This window comes from Anarrhichthys ocellatus, unplaced genomic scaffold, assembly GCF_004355925.1.
Source record: "Anarrhichthys ocellatus isolate YVR2014 unplaced genomic scaffold, GSC_Weel_1.0 scaffold24, whole genome shotgun sequence".
NCBI lineage: Eukaryota > Metazoa > Chordata > Actinopteri > Perciformes > Anarhichadidae > Anarrhichthys > Anarrhichthys ocellatus.
The window spans coordinates 9,385,858-9,400,603 of record NW_022280054.1 but is presented as its reverse complement, the minus strand read 5'-3'; the positions used below and the strand labels follow the sequence as shown (position 1 = coordinate 9,400,603).

Sequence of the window (14,746 nt, the reverse complement as noted above, 5' to 3'; positions counted from 1 at the left end):
CATCACTCTGAAGAATTGCAGCCGATAAAAGCAGCGTAAACACGCAGCGAGGCTTTATTCCTGCCGGTCTGCTTGTGTACGTGCTGTATGTTTGCATGAGTTTACCGAGCAGCTGCGTTGTTTGTGTGAGCGTACCTTGTCCGTGACAGCAGTGAGGATCATAGCGTGGGTCATGAGGGAGTCTCCGAATATCAGCCGCTGTGTTTTAGAGAGGTTCTTCACGGACACTCCGAACACGAGCTCATGGTTGAACCTGTGCACACACACGAATCACATTTCAGTACCTCCTAACTCTCCTAGTCTGAATTCACCCACACACTGATCACTTCAAGAGAACAGGTTAATGTTTTGATAGCTCCGTGGGTTCCGTTAACCTCATTCCAATTATAATCTACCGGCGCAAGAAAAGATCCGTGTGAAAGATGAGCTTCAGCGGGCAAATTTAACCCCGGCGCCAGCAACTCAGAAACAGATGCCGCTGCACCTGCAGGGCAACGAGAAGCAACTCTTCCCCTGTGGGGGCAACGAGAAGAGTTGCTTCTCGTTGCCCTTCGTGAGGGCGGACCAGGTCTGCTCCAGTCATGGCACAGAGACTGGGATTCAACAGTGACCGACAGGAGAGGGCCAATTCACTGGTGGAATTGATTTTAAGACAGTTGCTTTACATTTAGATGGGGGTTGGGTGTCCAGCTGTCTCGAGCGTTTCAGAGTTGAAAGGTTCAGTGTAGTGACAGCGGTGCAAAACACTGAATATTGTGTGTGTGTGATGTTGTATTCCCTTGTTGTAACACACCTCTCCTGAAGGGCTTTGAAGCATAACATCCAAAATTGTACTGCATTCCCAGCCATGCAAACAAATTATGGAACTAAAGCCATGTTCGTCACGCTAAATGCCTTGCTTCTAATATCTGGGACAAAGGAGCAGAAGACTTGATTCAAATATCTCCGCAAACTTGAGTGCAGATCTCCGCAAATGTGTCTGAACCCCCGTCGAGACACCAATGGGCTGTAAGGCATCTTGAAACACCATAGAGTGTATATAAGAAGGGAAACGCACCTAATTCAAACTCAAAAACAAGCGCTGATGTATGCAGAAAATCGGCACAAAGTCGTCGTACAATACACTTAATACAATCTCGCCAAAAACAAACTCAAAAGGGAGAAATCATGGAGTGTGCAGCCATAACTGGGCTACCAACGTTTGATGCAGTTTGCTGGAGAAGAATGCAAGTTTAGCCACGGACAGACACGCATACACTCACTGACGGACGCACCCACACCAGAGATAATCACATGAATCATTATACTCACACGTTCATGTCGTTAATGCCCAGCTTGCCGTGGAAATGTTTCCCGACGTCACAACCGAACCACACCGCCTGAGAGGAGAAAGAGCAGCCGTTTGCACATTTATGAAGTTCACACGTACCGACACCCTCAGACCGACTGCGTCCACATTGATGCCCGTTTGCCCCGACCTACCTCCCCCTCCTTGATGGAATCAGCCGCAGACTTTTTAAGCAGCTGGATGGCCTGGTTGTTGTACAGCGTGGTGCGGCCACCGACCATGTTACCGAGGAACTCCACGCTGTACAGCTTCCCGTAAGGGTTCTGGGGTCGGGGGTCGTTCACGAGGCAGACCTGAGGATTAGAGAGCGAACACATGGGGTCAGAAACAGTGCAACTGCCCATAGGGAGCCAGAAATAGTAACACGGCGTTTTCTGATGTGTCATTTGGGTCGCTTACTTTGTCCTGAATGTTGTATAGAGGTTTGACGTGCTCCTTGTAGAACTCCTGCGGGGTGAGGGGTCCCATGCGTTGGAAGTTCTTGTCCTTGTCCCTGTACTCCCAGCAGATGGTCTCAGGGGGGCTGCCTAGACAAACGCTGGCCACCCGGAACACCTGCAGAGCACACACGCTGAACATCAAAATCATATCTGTGTTCAAATCATATCTAAAGGAGCCCTTCCACACAAAATGACTAGAATTAGACTATCAACTGCCTCTAGGGAGATTGCTGGAGATGTTTCTACATTTCATTTCCAGCTCATATTCTTAATGTGTGCTCATCTAACCCCTCAAACCAATGTCTGTCCTTGCATACACTCATCCATCAGTGCCTGGGCCTGCCCTCCATCTTTATTCATATCCCCCCCTCCCACCCACCATGTGTGTCTTCCTGCGGCGCTGGAGTTCAGACTGAGTTCCTGTGGGCTATATCGGGTTGTTTGGACTGGGCCGTCTGTCAATCTTCTAACCTCCGATATAGTTATCTCAGCAATTTCCCCCCCTTTTTGCTTTTTCACCTCTCCTGTCCTCTGCGCTCCCCTCCCAGGACCCGGCAGATGCTTTTCCTATCACGTACGATTAAAAAAGCGGCTGAGAAATTAGGATGCGACGCAGTCCATCCATTGTTGGTGGTAGATAACGTGTACTACGGCGAGTATTGTTCCGCTGAATGCTGATAAATCACACTCTGTGGGTGTCACAAAGGACACAGTTCCAATAGATTTTAACACTATTTTTATTGACTTCTACTTCTGATTTCCAGACAAATCAAGCTTCTGTCGAGATGAATATGGAGCTGACGGGGGGGATTATTTTTGGCTCGGCCTGGAGAAATAGCAGCCATGGCAGCAGTTTCCCATGCTTAGTCAACACATATTAAACACCCCTACATAAAGATGACATTCTTGCTCTCGGGTTAGTGGAAACTGAGCCCACTGAGCCACCGTCCTCACCCCAAACAAACACACACAGAAATGCATAAACTCAGGCCTTGGCTTACACAAACAAACAATCCCCCTCGTCATCACAGAGACGCGTAAAGTCAGAAGTACAGACGCACAGAAAAATACACACATGCACAGAGTCAACAAAGGCATCTGTTCAACGCCCCTAATTCAACTACTTTGTTTAGACTGCCCTGTGGGCAGGACGACATGCCACGGTGTCCATCCTCTTGTCTGGTCTGTGTTTGCCCAGATGCCCTCGGCACCTCGACGAGACATCTCCGTTACCCCTTGACCCCCCCCCCCCCCCCGCCCTTTTCTTTTGATTCCTCCTGTAAGCGCCCCTCTTAATGCCAGCTCAGCCTCGCACCCACTCATCCGGCCCTGTGCAAGGTGAATGATGGAGGTGTGAGGGGAAAGGCCTCAGTCAGAAAATAAACAGCCACAGCGACGGTCGAGCAGGATCAATATTGAAACACCTGCAGCCTCAACGACGGATATGTTTGAGTGACTGAGACGGAGAGAGGGAGGCTGACAAAACAGTCCAATAATAAAAAGGATAACTTACTGAAAGTGTCTCACCACATTTATTTTAACTAAAAATAACTTTAAATAACTTTTAATTCACACACAATAACTTCCACAAAGCACTGGCAGTGTTAAAAAGAAGACTGATATAACTTCTAATCAGTAAATGTATCATGGTCGCATTTTCAACAAAGATTTTACAAATGATTTGAGCCCAAGGCCTCAGCGTCGACTTCAACTTCTTCATTACGTCAACTGCCTTACTCATAAACTCGACTCATGTTTTGGACTGCAGCTTGAAAAGATTCATATAACGTAGCATTCAAACTGTTAACAGGTTTCGGGAACCAGCCGTTATGAGGGTTTGTTAACAAGCAGCTTTCTCTTCAACTCATCAGTCTCTAGCAGAGGCCAGTCAAGAGGGAGCCCAACACATTCAGTAAGCAGGACACACCAACATACCAGCATGTAAAGAGGCACCCTTAAGCACGGCAGTCCTTCTCTCCTGGACTAGATGTGTGGTCCGCTTTGCTTTTTTTGTCATCTCGTGTTGTAGTGAACAGTGCTGCAGGCTGTTTGGCCCTGGCGTAGATTTCTTCTTGGTCCAGTGCAGCAATGTGTGCACCTGTGCCGACTACACTGTTTAAATAAAGATGTAATACCGGAATTAAATGCTAAATAATGTCTTCCACCGGATCAGTCTTTGAAATGAAGTGGATTAAATGGCCCCTTGTATTTTGTATCTTTAGCAGATAAATGATTTACAAATTCAATTAGAGCAACGCATGTTTAATGAAATACATTTTAATAAAATCATTTTCACACTTAACGTAACTGTCTGAAGCAGGCTCTCAACCAGTTCAAGCCAAATTAAAAGGAAAAACCTGCGCCTCAGTGCTTCTCTGAGGTGAATGTATAACTATTGTCTAGAAGCTGGACTTGTGAGTGTAAGCAAATGACACCATGCAAACAGTTTGGATAAAAATGAGCGAAGGTTTTGATTAAACCTCCATGTTTTGTAAACATGCAACACATGTGGTCAGTGTTAAATTCTAACAATGGTGCACAGAAAATGCAAGAAATGCGAGCGGACATCTCTGGCTCGTGGTCGCAGCCCCTAACAATGACACATCCGCAGGAACCCACCCACATCGAACAACAAATCAACTGAGTCAATAGCCAGCAGCGCGGACTCTCGGAGCAGCAGGCAGGAAAAGTTCCTCTGTGATTTGACGGCCGTCTCATAAATTAGACTTGTCTCAAGAATTACTCTCATTCAGAGCCAAGACCCGAGTCACACATGGTGTTTCTGATTCCATGACGCAATGGAGCACGGAAGGGCTACAGTCGTGGCGTGAGGGATACCATCTGTGTGTGTTCTGGTAACTGTACGTGCATGTACAGTGAATGTCCCTTTGTGTGTGTGTGTGTGCGTTGCCTACGTGTCTCTGTAAGTGAGAGTAGAGGAGCAAGGATACACAGCAGATACAGCATGAAAGAGAAGGACTAATCCTCTCTGCTTCAATAATGCAGCGTGTGGACACCGTCTTCCTAACAGCCTCTATGAAGACAAACGGGGCACGAGATCACTTCCTTGTTCTTAGCATAGGCGCATCTTAAAGTGGCTACTGCAGAGGTTTTTCCAGATACATGTGATGCAAAAACAATAAGACACTTGACACGCAAAAGGGATCCAGTTAAATCAAGCGCACCCTGGGTACAGTAAGTGGAAGCAGAGACGTTGGCCCCGGTTGCCTGTCAGGGGAGTGTGTGTGTGTGTGCGAGGGCCGGCGTGACGAAGACCAGCGCACAATCAGAGCCGCCACGTGGGGAGGGTGGACAGCATCACCTCCACACACACCAAAGTAGGACTGACACGGCACCCGTGATCGGAAAGAAACGCACGTAGATGCAAATCCAGGTGAACACGTAGAGGAGGCCAAGAAAAGAACCCACCACGTAAGAGTACAGCCAGGCACACACAGGGCCTGTGTGTCCAACGTGTGCCATTGGCATACCTGTGAAATTGGTACCATTGTTAGTTTGTCAACCTGATGCTGCGATACCAATAAATGCCGAAATGCCAACAAATGCATCACCCGACACCATCGGTGATCATCTGCGTCGCCTGATAAGATGTCAGTCGCCTCAAGTTTATTACATCCTCCCTAATTTACACAGCTAATATGGAAGCAGCAGTGCTCTCGACGCTGGAAGCAAATCAAACACCAAACGAGAACCATTCGTCACGCCAGTGTACAGTCGGTGTAAATAAAGAATTATGTCATTCCAGAACAATTCTCATTAAAGTGTTTTCCATTAGTAAATTTGATGGCATGATTTTAAAAGTTCTGTTGGTGCAGTGACTATGTGAAATTCCTGTTTACACATCGAGTATACAGGAGGATCATGCTATCGGTCGTGTGTGCATCCCTGTGTCTGTCCACGGCTAACCTCGCATTCTGCTACAGAAAACTGCATAATATTTTGGTTGCCCAGTTATGGCTGCAGGTTTGAGGACCTCTCGTGGTTGCGGTGACTCACACTTTCTCAAAAACACTTTTTATTATTGTTTTAAACTTTGATTGACTGCATGCCGACTCCTCACTCACTACTATTAAGAGAACAACCGGTACACACACACACACACTGCTGTGCATTGCCGCAACTCAGCCGCTGCTAAGTGAGCAGACAGCTTGGTGAGTTTACTTTTGGTTTTGGCAAGATTGCATGAAGTGCATTTAATGACGACTTCGAGCCGACTGCTTGTATATCTCGCAGCTTGTTTTTAGGTTGGAGTTAAGACGCTTTTCTGCCCATCGGTTGGTTACATCACTGGTTGTTACTTGGCTCATTTTCATTGTTTTGGAACCAGTGCACACATTGCTGAATCGTAAAATAGCTTATTTTGTCTGACAAAAACAAAAAAAATCAAAAGATATTATATTTATAGGGATATTCATGAAGTTTAAGAACCTGTCACCAGGAGACTAATCATTTAAACACAATTTATCACAGTACTACAATATGTCTAGTTGTCCTATGTGACATTTGCTTGATTTGGTGTAACTGTGATGCTTCCTGCAGATAAATGTTGACACTTGTGTGAATCCTCCACTTATATACCTGATATATTGGCCATAACTTACATGTTGATCACAATATATTTCTAGCCAATTTTTAAATACAGAAAAGCTGACGAACATATTGTGCATCTTTAATTGAATCCTCTAACTTACTACTGGGGTCATAACTGGAACAAAAACACGAAAAGATGATTAAATAAATTGGGATTTGAAAATATAAAAACAAATAAACGGGATTTGATTTCAGATTGAACTCTTTGTCCTGAGGTGGGCGAGTGTTAATCTTTAGAACGCTGCTGGTCAAACGTACTCGAGACAATAACCGCGAGCAGTTTGGCTCCCTTTACGTCAGCCGTTCCTCTGACATGACCGTATGCTCCATCACCACCGGCCGTGACAGAGCGGTGTTTCGCAAAACAAACCACTTCCAGGTGGACAAACAAACACACTGAGAACCCTCCGCGCCCCTCCAGCCCTGCCGTGCAGTGGGAGCAGTCGTTACTGTTGCACAACATATGTTCGTGTGTGTGTGTGTATGTGGTCATGGCTGGGCATCCACAGAGGCGCCCTGAGATACAGGCGACTGTTTAAACAAGCAATCAGCCAGCAGCACAATGCAACCAAACAGCTGACAATACAGGCTGCATCACCAGACCCCTGTTCCGTGTGCCATCGGCTCAATGGGAGGCTGATTGACTGACTGGCCGCTCATACATTGACCCTCAGACACACACACACAAACAAACCCTCTTATGCATACACACCTACACAGTGTAACCCGTCACAAGTCACAAAAACACACTGTAGACAGATGACTGCATTTCACTGCACACACACAGGGAAACAATAACTGGCGTTTCATTCGTCACGTGTGTGAAAGACTTTGTTTACATGTGCCTGTTCACCTTTTATTGAATTTGTCTTCACTGTCCAGCGTCAGATACTCTGTGATGGACTGTTCCATAATCAGGATCGCCATCTTGAACTTTGTGACATCTAAGGCAGTGTGCAGGTGTTTGTTGTTCCTTTTACACACTCTGTAGTCCAGAAATGACACGCATACATTCACATCTGTATGTACACATATTAAACGGGTATAATAAATCATACTACACTGCTTGACTACACTCAGGCGGGTATTTCGCAGGTTCTGTTATGGGAAAAACTAACTAAGGCCTTGGAAGCAAGACAGTAAATGGACCTGCAGTAAATGTTTGGTTCTATATCAAGTATATATACAAATAAGGTCTCCCTGTACTGCACGCGTCAGTTCAAATGCAATCGTTGGCATGTCTATGCACCTGTATGTTTAATTAAGTCAGTCCGGTATTAAATCCTAGTGACACTGTGTGAATAATTGATTGTTAAATCTTCTTAATTACAAAGAAAACTGCTTAACTATAACCCTCTTATTTGGATCCAATGTTGAACAAAGCATCACTATATAACTATTTGGGAATTACCCACAAATCATGGCATTGTGATGTTTAACACTGGTTTACCAGGGGACGCCTGGAGACGTAGTTTAAAACAAAGAGGACGGCACATGGGTCTTCAGCCTGGTACATTACATTTACACAGAACATGAAATCAGAGGATTGCATGCGCAGACTATTATACACCTGGTTTATTCATCAAGCATTTCTGTTAATATTGCTTCTTGTAGTTTCAGATACGTCCCTGAGGGTTCAGCGCTAAAGGCTTGGGACATTGGGATCGGGCTGCAGGCTGATTTTAGGTATCCCTTCCATCTGGCTCCCTGTTGCTGCTGTCAGTTATTTAACAGCACCCTCTTCTGGTAAAAAAGGACCAATGTACAATCTATTGCAATGCAATCCAGCAGCTCTGCCATAAATCCTCTATATACCATGTTTTCTTTCTTTTCATTGTCAAACATGTGTAAATACAATTTGTATTACTGAGGTCACAGTTAAAGGGGACCTTTTACTGGACTACATTACACTGAGAGCAGACTTCAGTTTGTAATGTTAAACATTATAAAAACATCTGTACCTTGTCCTAACCAGAGTCAATCAGTACTTTCTTATTTTGTGAATGGAGCTGCACACAGTAGTAGCAGACACAGGATCTGTGTGTGGGCCCTGGTAGTTCCTGAACCTTTGGAAAGAAAACCCCGGGACTATTTCTGTCACCTGAAACTACTATGGAGAAACTAAATTTAGTTCAGAGTTCCTCCAGTCAAAGACGGATTATGTTCCTCAATGAATACTTTGAATACTTGGGAATCTTCCTGTGGTAGAAGATCGCCCTATATAATATATACTACAACAGTTGTATGTGCTCTTTCAGTCTCACCTCCTCTATCATGGTGTCCATAGCATCAGACAGTTCCGCTTTAGTGGCGTCACTGGCCACCATGTTCCTCAGTCTTAGGCAGTATTCTCTCAGCTGCAACACACGGTGACACAAAAGCATCAGCACTGCCTCACCGATTACGTGACTCACTGGTGTGCGAGCTTGATTACTTTGAACAAAAGGAAAAATGTGTAAACACACCTTATGATTAAGGATGTCATTCATTCTGCGCGAGGCCTCCGAGCTGTGGGACTCTGGAAAGCATTTCTTTGGAATCACGCCATACTTTTCTGAATACAGGACAAAACAAAACGTAAAACAATAATTCAGTCAAACAACTAATGTTCCACCAGTGGGGTTTCTTTCTGTAAGGAGATTTACATTTAGAGTAAGTACAGTTCATCACCTAATCACTTATTGCACAACTCACACAGTCTAGTCAATCATTCAACATGAACATCTCGTGATTATGTGTCATGGGGAGAACTAACCAATGAGGTTGACCAGCATGTCCCACTGTCCTCCGTCATTGGTTGGATTGGAGAGCAGAAACTGCACCAGGCGTCCGTCCACCGGCTCCTTCCTCTGTGCCGTCTCCACACAGGCCTGGAGGAAGTAGTAGCAACGCTCAACCTGTAGAGAGAAGAACAAAGACAGCCGGGACGGTGAGGGGCGGCACAATCTAACAATGTACTACATGGTACAAAGAAGTGTAGACTTGAGACTCGACTAATGGACCAATTCAACCTCTAAGACTTGAAACATTCGAGCATCATGTTTTTACCAGCAGATAGAATAAGACAGTGTCAGGCAGGCTTTGCAAAGCCATTAATATTAGATCTACGCTATGTAAAAGAACATTATTCACTAGAGATGCAGCGATTGATGTTTCAGATTTCATTTCCATGCATGCTGCTCAGAGTAATCACAGTGACCGGCTCGTCTGCTGACGGGGGTTTTCACAGCAGTATAAAATAGATATTAGAGATCTGTTTAACTTCCCAACACTAAGCAGCTCATAACACATCATTAAAATACTAATGCCAAGATTCATTTTAATCAAAGCAAGTATTTAAGTATAACAATATAATCATGTATTCCCTAATCATTTGAAGTGTGTTTTTATGCAAATATCCACTATAGATGATAATACAGTAAAACGATAACATTTAGTCTGGAGACTTGCTTTCAATTTTAGTTCTTGGAAAGAAAATCAGAGTCGGCAGGTCAGACTTAAAACTTGCTACAGTTGTGCCAACACATCTGATAAGCTACTGGCTGATAGGGGGGCAGGATATTCTTCAAGCTACATATTTAAGAAAGGTGTATTATTGAAGGTGGAACAAACAACTGTCTAAATATCTGGGAGAAAAAGACACAATGTCATCAAGACAAAGAGACTGAGAGCGATAAAAACATGTCGCGAGGTGTCACTGTGACGTCAGCCCTGAAAGAGCACTGACCACAACACAAAAGAGGGTTTTATTTGGACAATGACTATCTAGTAGTAGAATGCTGCATATTAACACTAAATCAATGCACGCGCACACACACACGGTGTCCTGACCGTACACACATCACACTGACGATTTGCTACAGTAGTGGAAAATCGTCACTATAGTCACTGTAGTAGTGAATGCAATAAAAAAAAGATTAAAGAACTACTCAATAAATCTGCTGGTTATACTTCTTACCTTGTCCCAGAAAAAAAGATAGGACTGACTAAACTCAAACTCCTCTATGTTAAATTTCTTCATGAAGGGAAGTCGCATGACGTTGAGGCACGAGAAGATCCAACATCTCCCTATAAATAAAGGGAAGACAGAGAAAGACAGAAATAAGTCGCTGAGTATCCTGCGTCTGCACAGGTGGCAGCAACGCTACTGGCTCTCTTCATTTAGTCACAAACACACTTTGAACATTCACGTCTAAGGGCTATTGGAATGATGGTTTAATGATTATTGCATAACCACTGTGTAATAATTGAGGATTTTTTTGTCGAGACAAACTTTTATAGCTGACACTATATCGGCCCAAACTTAATGAGTGGTTCCAGGTGACCAGAGTCCACGCAGCAAACAAGATTCCAGCCAGGAAACAGCAGACTTAAAACGTGTCATGTATTGTCAGCGCTAGATCTAAGCGTGAGCTTCAGATAATAATACAAACTGGAAAACAAATAGTGCTTTTACTGATAAATTGATAATCCAGCTTGTAACTTGCAAATCAAATTTAAGGGAGCCTCCAACGTCATGCAAACACAGTGCAAACTCTGTTAAAAACTGTAAAATATATCAAAAGTTAGAGCGTGCACATCCATCGTTTGTGATGGATAAGACACTGGAAGGGTACAGGTGAATGAATATGTCTATATGTCAATTCTGATCTATTTCAGAAATACATTCACTTACCAACGTTCGCTGAATAACAGATATTTGTGCAATCTATTGTTGCAGTGAGGACTAAAATGTAAATTCACAAACTAGAACATCTTAAGCATCTGTGTGTGATGACCCAAGAGGTAGGACATCCACTCAAACACACTCTTTATCGTGGAAATGGTACACTTACAGCATGAATGTTGCTCAACCGCATTATGTCCTACCTGTGTTTTTCTGGTTGGTGACGGGCTTGCCCTCTGTGGGGATAGAGTGCTGGAAGATGTGCACGGTATCCTGGACAGTCTGCCGGTGCAGACAAACCTCCAACGGGTCGATGCAGGTCGACACATTCTGGGCCAACAGGTAGCGTGGCTCGGCCCGCAGCCGCTTGATGAAGGTGGACACCTTCTCCTGACTCAGACCTGAGGGAGCAAGGAGGAGAGGGGGGAGAAGGATGGATGAGAACAGCAGAATGAACGGTAAAAAATACTGACGAGCAGAAATAAAACTTGTACCAGGAAGACTTTCACAGCCAGACAGCTGACTGTAACTACGAGGAGGAATTTCCTATTGCCCCAATGCCCCTGACTCATCTGTGCACTTTAGGCTTACACTTGCTTCCTCCTTAATATCTGATTTATGAGCACTCACATACTCGGATGTCACGATAATGCCTGGAAAAATACCAGATCGATAGTTATAAACTAACAGCACATCATTTATTGACTAAGACAACTTACTGGCGCATGACTTCTCCCCCCCCCCCCCTCCCACCATCCATATAGAGAATAGTCTATCAGGTGCATTGAGCACAATAATGATTACAGCTCTGATAAAGAATGAAGGACAGACTTGGCACAAAACAATGACAAACAGGGAGGTGATGAAGAATGCTTTAGTAGCGCTGTAAGTGGGAGATAAGGGCTGGTATCACTCATCTGTGAGAGGAACACACTGGAGAGATTGTCTAGTCCTGTTGGACGGTGGAAGAATGTCACAATGCGACAGAACAAACTGCCAGTAATGTGCGGTTTGTAATTCCATCAAATAAAAGTGCAGAGCAATTAAACATGGAGAGGGACATTGCCCAGTCATGCATGCCGCCTAGAGTTCGACCTCTCTCTCTCTCTCTCTCAGCTGCATTCTGTTGTTCTCCATCGACACAAATGGACCGACCGCCGCATGTTAGGACGGTGTCAGACTTCATTAACCGTCATAAGGATAAGGATGTTTATTGTCATAGCCCATATCATCAGAAAATAAGCACAACGGGGCCTTAAGGCAGAGGGCTATTTCGAGAGCAGGCCTGCATGGGGTCCTGTGTTGACATGACACTGTTCTTCTTGTGGCACAACAGTTGGTTTTTTTGACACTGATGAGTATAGATAGAGAACGAAGGGGAAACAGTGAGACGGATCAGTAACAAGAGTGCTAGCCAACAGCACTTTGCACAAACGAAAGGTGTGTGTGTTGAAGAAAAGAATATTAAAGAGCCTAAGGGTGAGTTAGTTAGTTGGTCTGGCTGTTCAACATTTGGAGGCATGAATGCTGAGGACATATCCCAGTGGACTTTCTATGGTGGGGGGCCAAGCACATGCATTACTGATCCAGCTGGCATGAAGCCTAAAAGTTGAGGCTCAGTAGACAAAAATCAAAGTCCAAAAATCAGACCATTTATGTCACCATTAAAGTCATTTTTAATTCACACTTACAGGACAATTAAATAGCTCTATGGAAGAGAACAAGGGGTTCACAGATGTCTTTTAAATAACCATCTGACCTTTGCCTGCCAATAAAAGTGAAACCTAAGGTTGGTGAGAGAGATCGAAACAATCCAAACTCAAATGACTTGATCTACAGCTTTGTTAATAAGTACGACATATTGCAAGAGTAGGTTAATGCAGGTGAAACTCTACTGTATAAAGAATCTTTTCTCACTGAAATAAATCGTGAACGCTCCCACTTTAAATACTTTTTTTGACAGCTTCTGGTATTTCTAATTCCATTCTTGCATGGCTAGCTCCATGAGCTAACATTTCCGGCTCCTTTAAGCGGACACCAGCTTTTAAAAACTAGCGAGTTAAGACGTGTTGACTTGTCTGTGTCTCTAGTCTGGATGTCGGTGCCTTGCTGGCGGCGTTGTCGGCATTGAACTGACAAAACCTAGCACGAGTAAACGACGGCAAAGTCATGCTAGCAAGGCAGGGGCATGCTAACGTAACGGATGCTAGCTTTAGCCTGTTAGCTTCCTCAGCTGTCATCCTCTAACGTTAGCTGTCAGATACAGACCGAGCTCGAGCTGAACGGTGACGCAAACCGTCAGGACTGAAAGGGGAGAAAGTAGCACCTCAACCTACCAGTATCCATGTTTACGTGGAGCTTGAGGAGCTTGTCTGTTTTCCTGGAAAGTCACCGGCTCTTTGTTTATCTCATTCACCGACAGTCAGTCAGTGTGATTACAGGGTGCGCTCGTTCGTGCACACGCGGCCGGTTGTGTCTCTGACGTGGCGGCTGGGCGGAGTTTACGGGTTCGAACAAGGCGCATGCACCACAAAACAAAAAGCCAAATTAATTTAATTAATATTGCGATGAGCTACATTAAATGGCATTGGAATCATTCAGTGTACACTTTCAACAAAGAATTTCACAAAAAAACATGGAACAAAGTTATAGGCAACACATTCCACAATGGAAAAGAAAGCAAACATTTATTTTTTTATTTTCTAATTTAATTCCTAAAGGGATCCAAATGAGTCATTTTTGGTTTTACAAATTGTAGAAGAGATTATTTTGCTTTAATAAACCTTGCTTAAAGCATATAACCTGTTTCAGTAGCAATGGAAATTAATGTTTTTAAATTGTAAGCTAGTGTGTTTTTTATTTTTAACAAAAATACTCAATAATCAATATTGGTTGTGTGTGTTTTTGAATACTGTTTAGCACTTACATACATATGCATGACACATAAAACATAATAATATAGGCTACTGTTTGTTTTTACCACAGAGAGCACAAAATATTCACTACTGCAAATGTTTTGTGCAATGTAGTGTAAAATTGATTCACAGCTTTTATTAATTCCACAAAGAGACATCCATGTGGATACTTTGAAAGTTGAGAAACAATTATTCTAAACATGTCCTTTGGTCCTTCAGCTTGATTTTTAGCATCCTTAGATATCTTACTTATTAAGAATAATGACAAATTAAACCAATGATACACTATCATCAAATTAATGCTGTCTATCATAAAAATAACTTTCCAGCTCTTGTAGATCAGTTGTATTTTATATTATTATCAAGAGGGCACAGCTGTTCTTACTTCCTCTGCTATCCTCATGGATATATGGTTATTCCCACGTGTCACGTGAGGGGTAGGGCACAGAGCGACTTTAAACGAGCGCGCCCAGAGTCAAGTGTTACAGAATAATTGCGTATTAAACGTCCGGTTATTGTTTACAAAATAAAATCACACTCCATTCTATTTGCATTTGGAGCACATGAGGGGATTTCTCTTAATGTCATGTAAGAACATGAGGAATTATAAAAACATGCAAAACGTGTTGAAAAACACTTTAATATAGTTTTGTTTCTCTTTTATTTTGAAGGTTAACTTTCTGCTGAAAACCATGCAGTTTTTCTGTTTTGTAGCTGGGATTGTACATGATGTACAAAGTCAAAGCATTTGTTTTAACGGTGATAA

At 43.6% G+C, this 14,746-nt stretch overlaps 1 protein-coding gene across 1 annotated transcript in view; it reads right to left on the bottom strand.

Annotated features, from left to right (window-relative positions):
* Positions 1–13,523, bottom strand: part of blmh (bleomycin hydrolase) — an 18,977-nt gene extending 5,454 nt beyond the window's left edge. Inside the window, exons 1-10 of the mRNA XM_031861098.1 lie at positions 13,402–13,523; positions 11,269–11,466; positions 10,358–10,467; positions 9,155–9,296; positions 8,865–8,953; positions 8,664–8,756; positions 1,748–1,903; positions 1,483–1,641; positions 1,312–1,379; positions 136–253 (exon numbers count right to left, since the gene is read on the bottom strand). Of these exons, the coding sequence (XP_031716958.1) occupies positions 136–253; positions 1,312–1,379; positions 1,483–1,641; positions 1,748–1,903; positions 8,664–8,756; positions 8,865–8,953; positions 9,155–9,296; positions 10,358–10,467; positions 11,269–11,466; positions 13,402–13,411 (1,143 nt within the window). The 5' untranslated portion in view covers positions 13,412–13,523. The remainder of the gene's footprint in view (positions 1–135; positions 254–1,311; positions 1,380–1,482; positions 1,642–1,747; positions 1,904–8,663; positions 8,757–8,864; positions 8,954–9,154; positions 9,297–10,357; positions 10,468–11,268; positions 11,467–13,401) is intronic.
* Between the last annotated feature and the right edge of the window lie 1,223 nt (positions 13,524–14,746).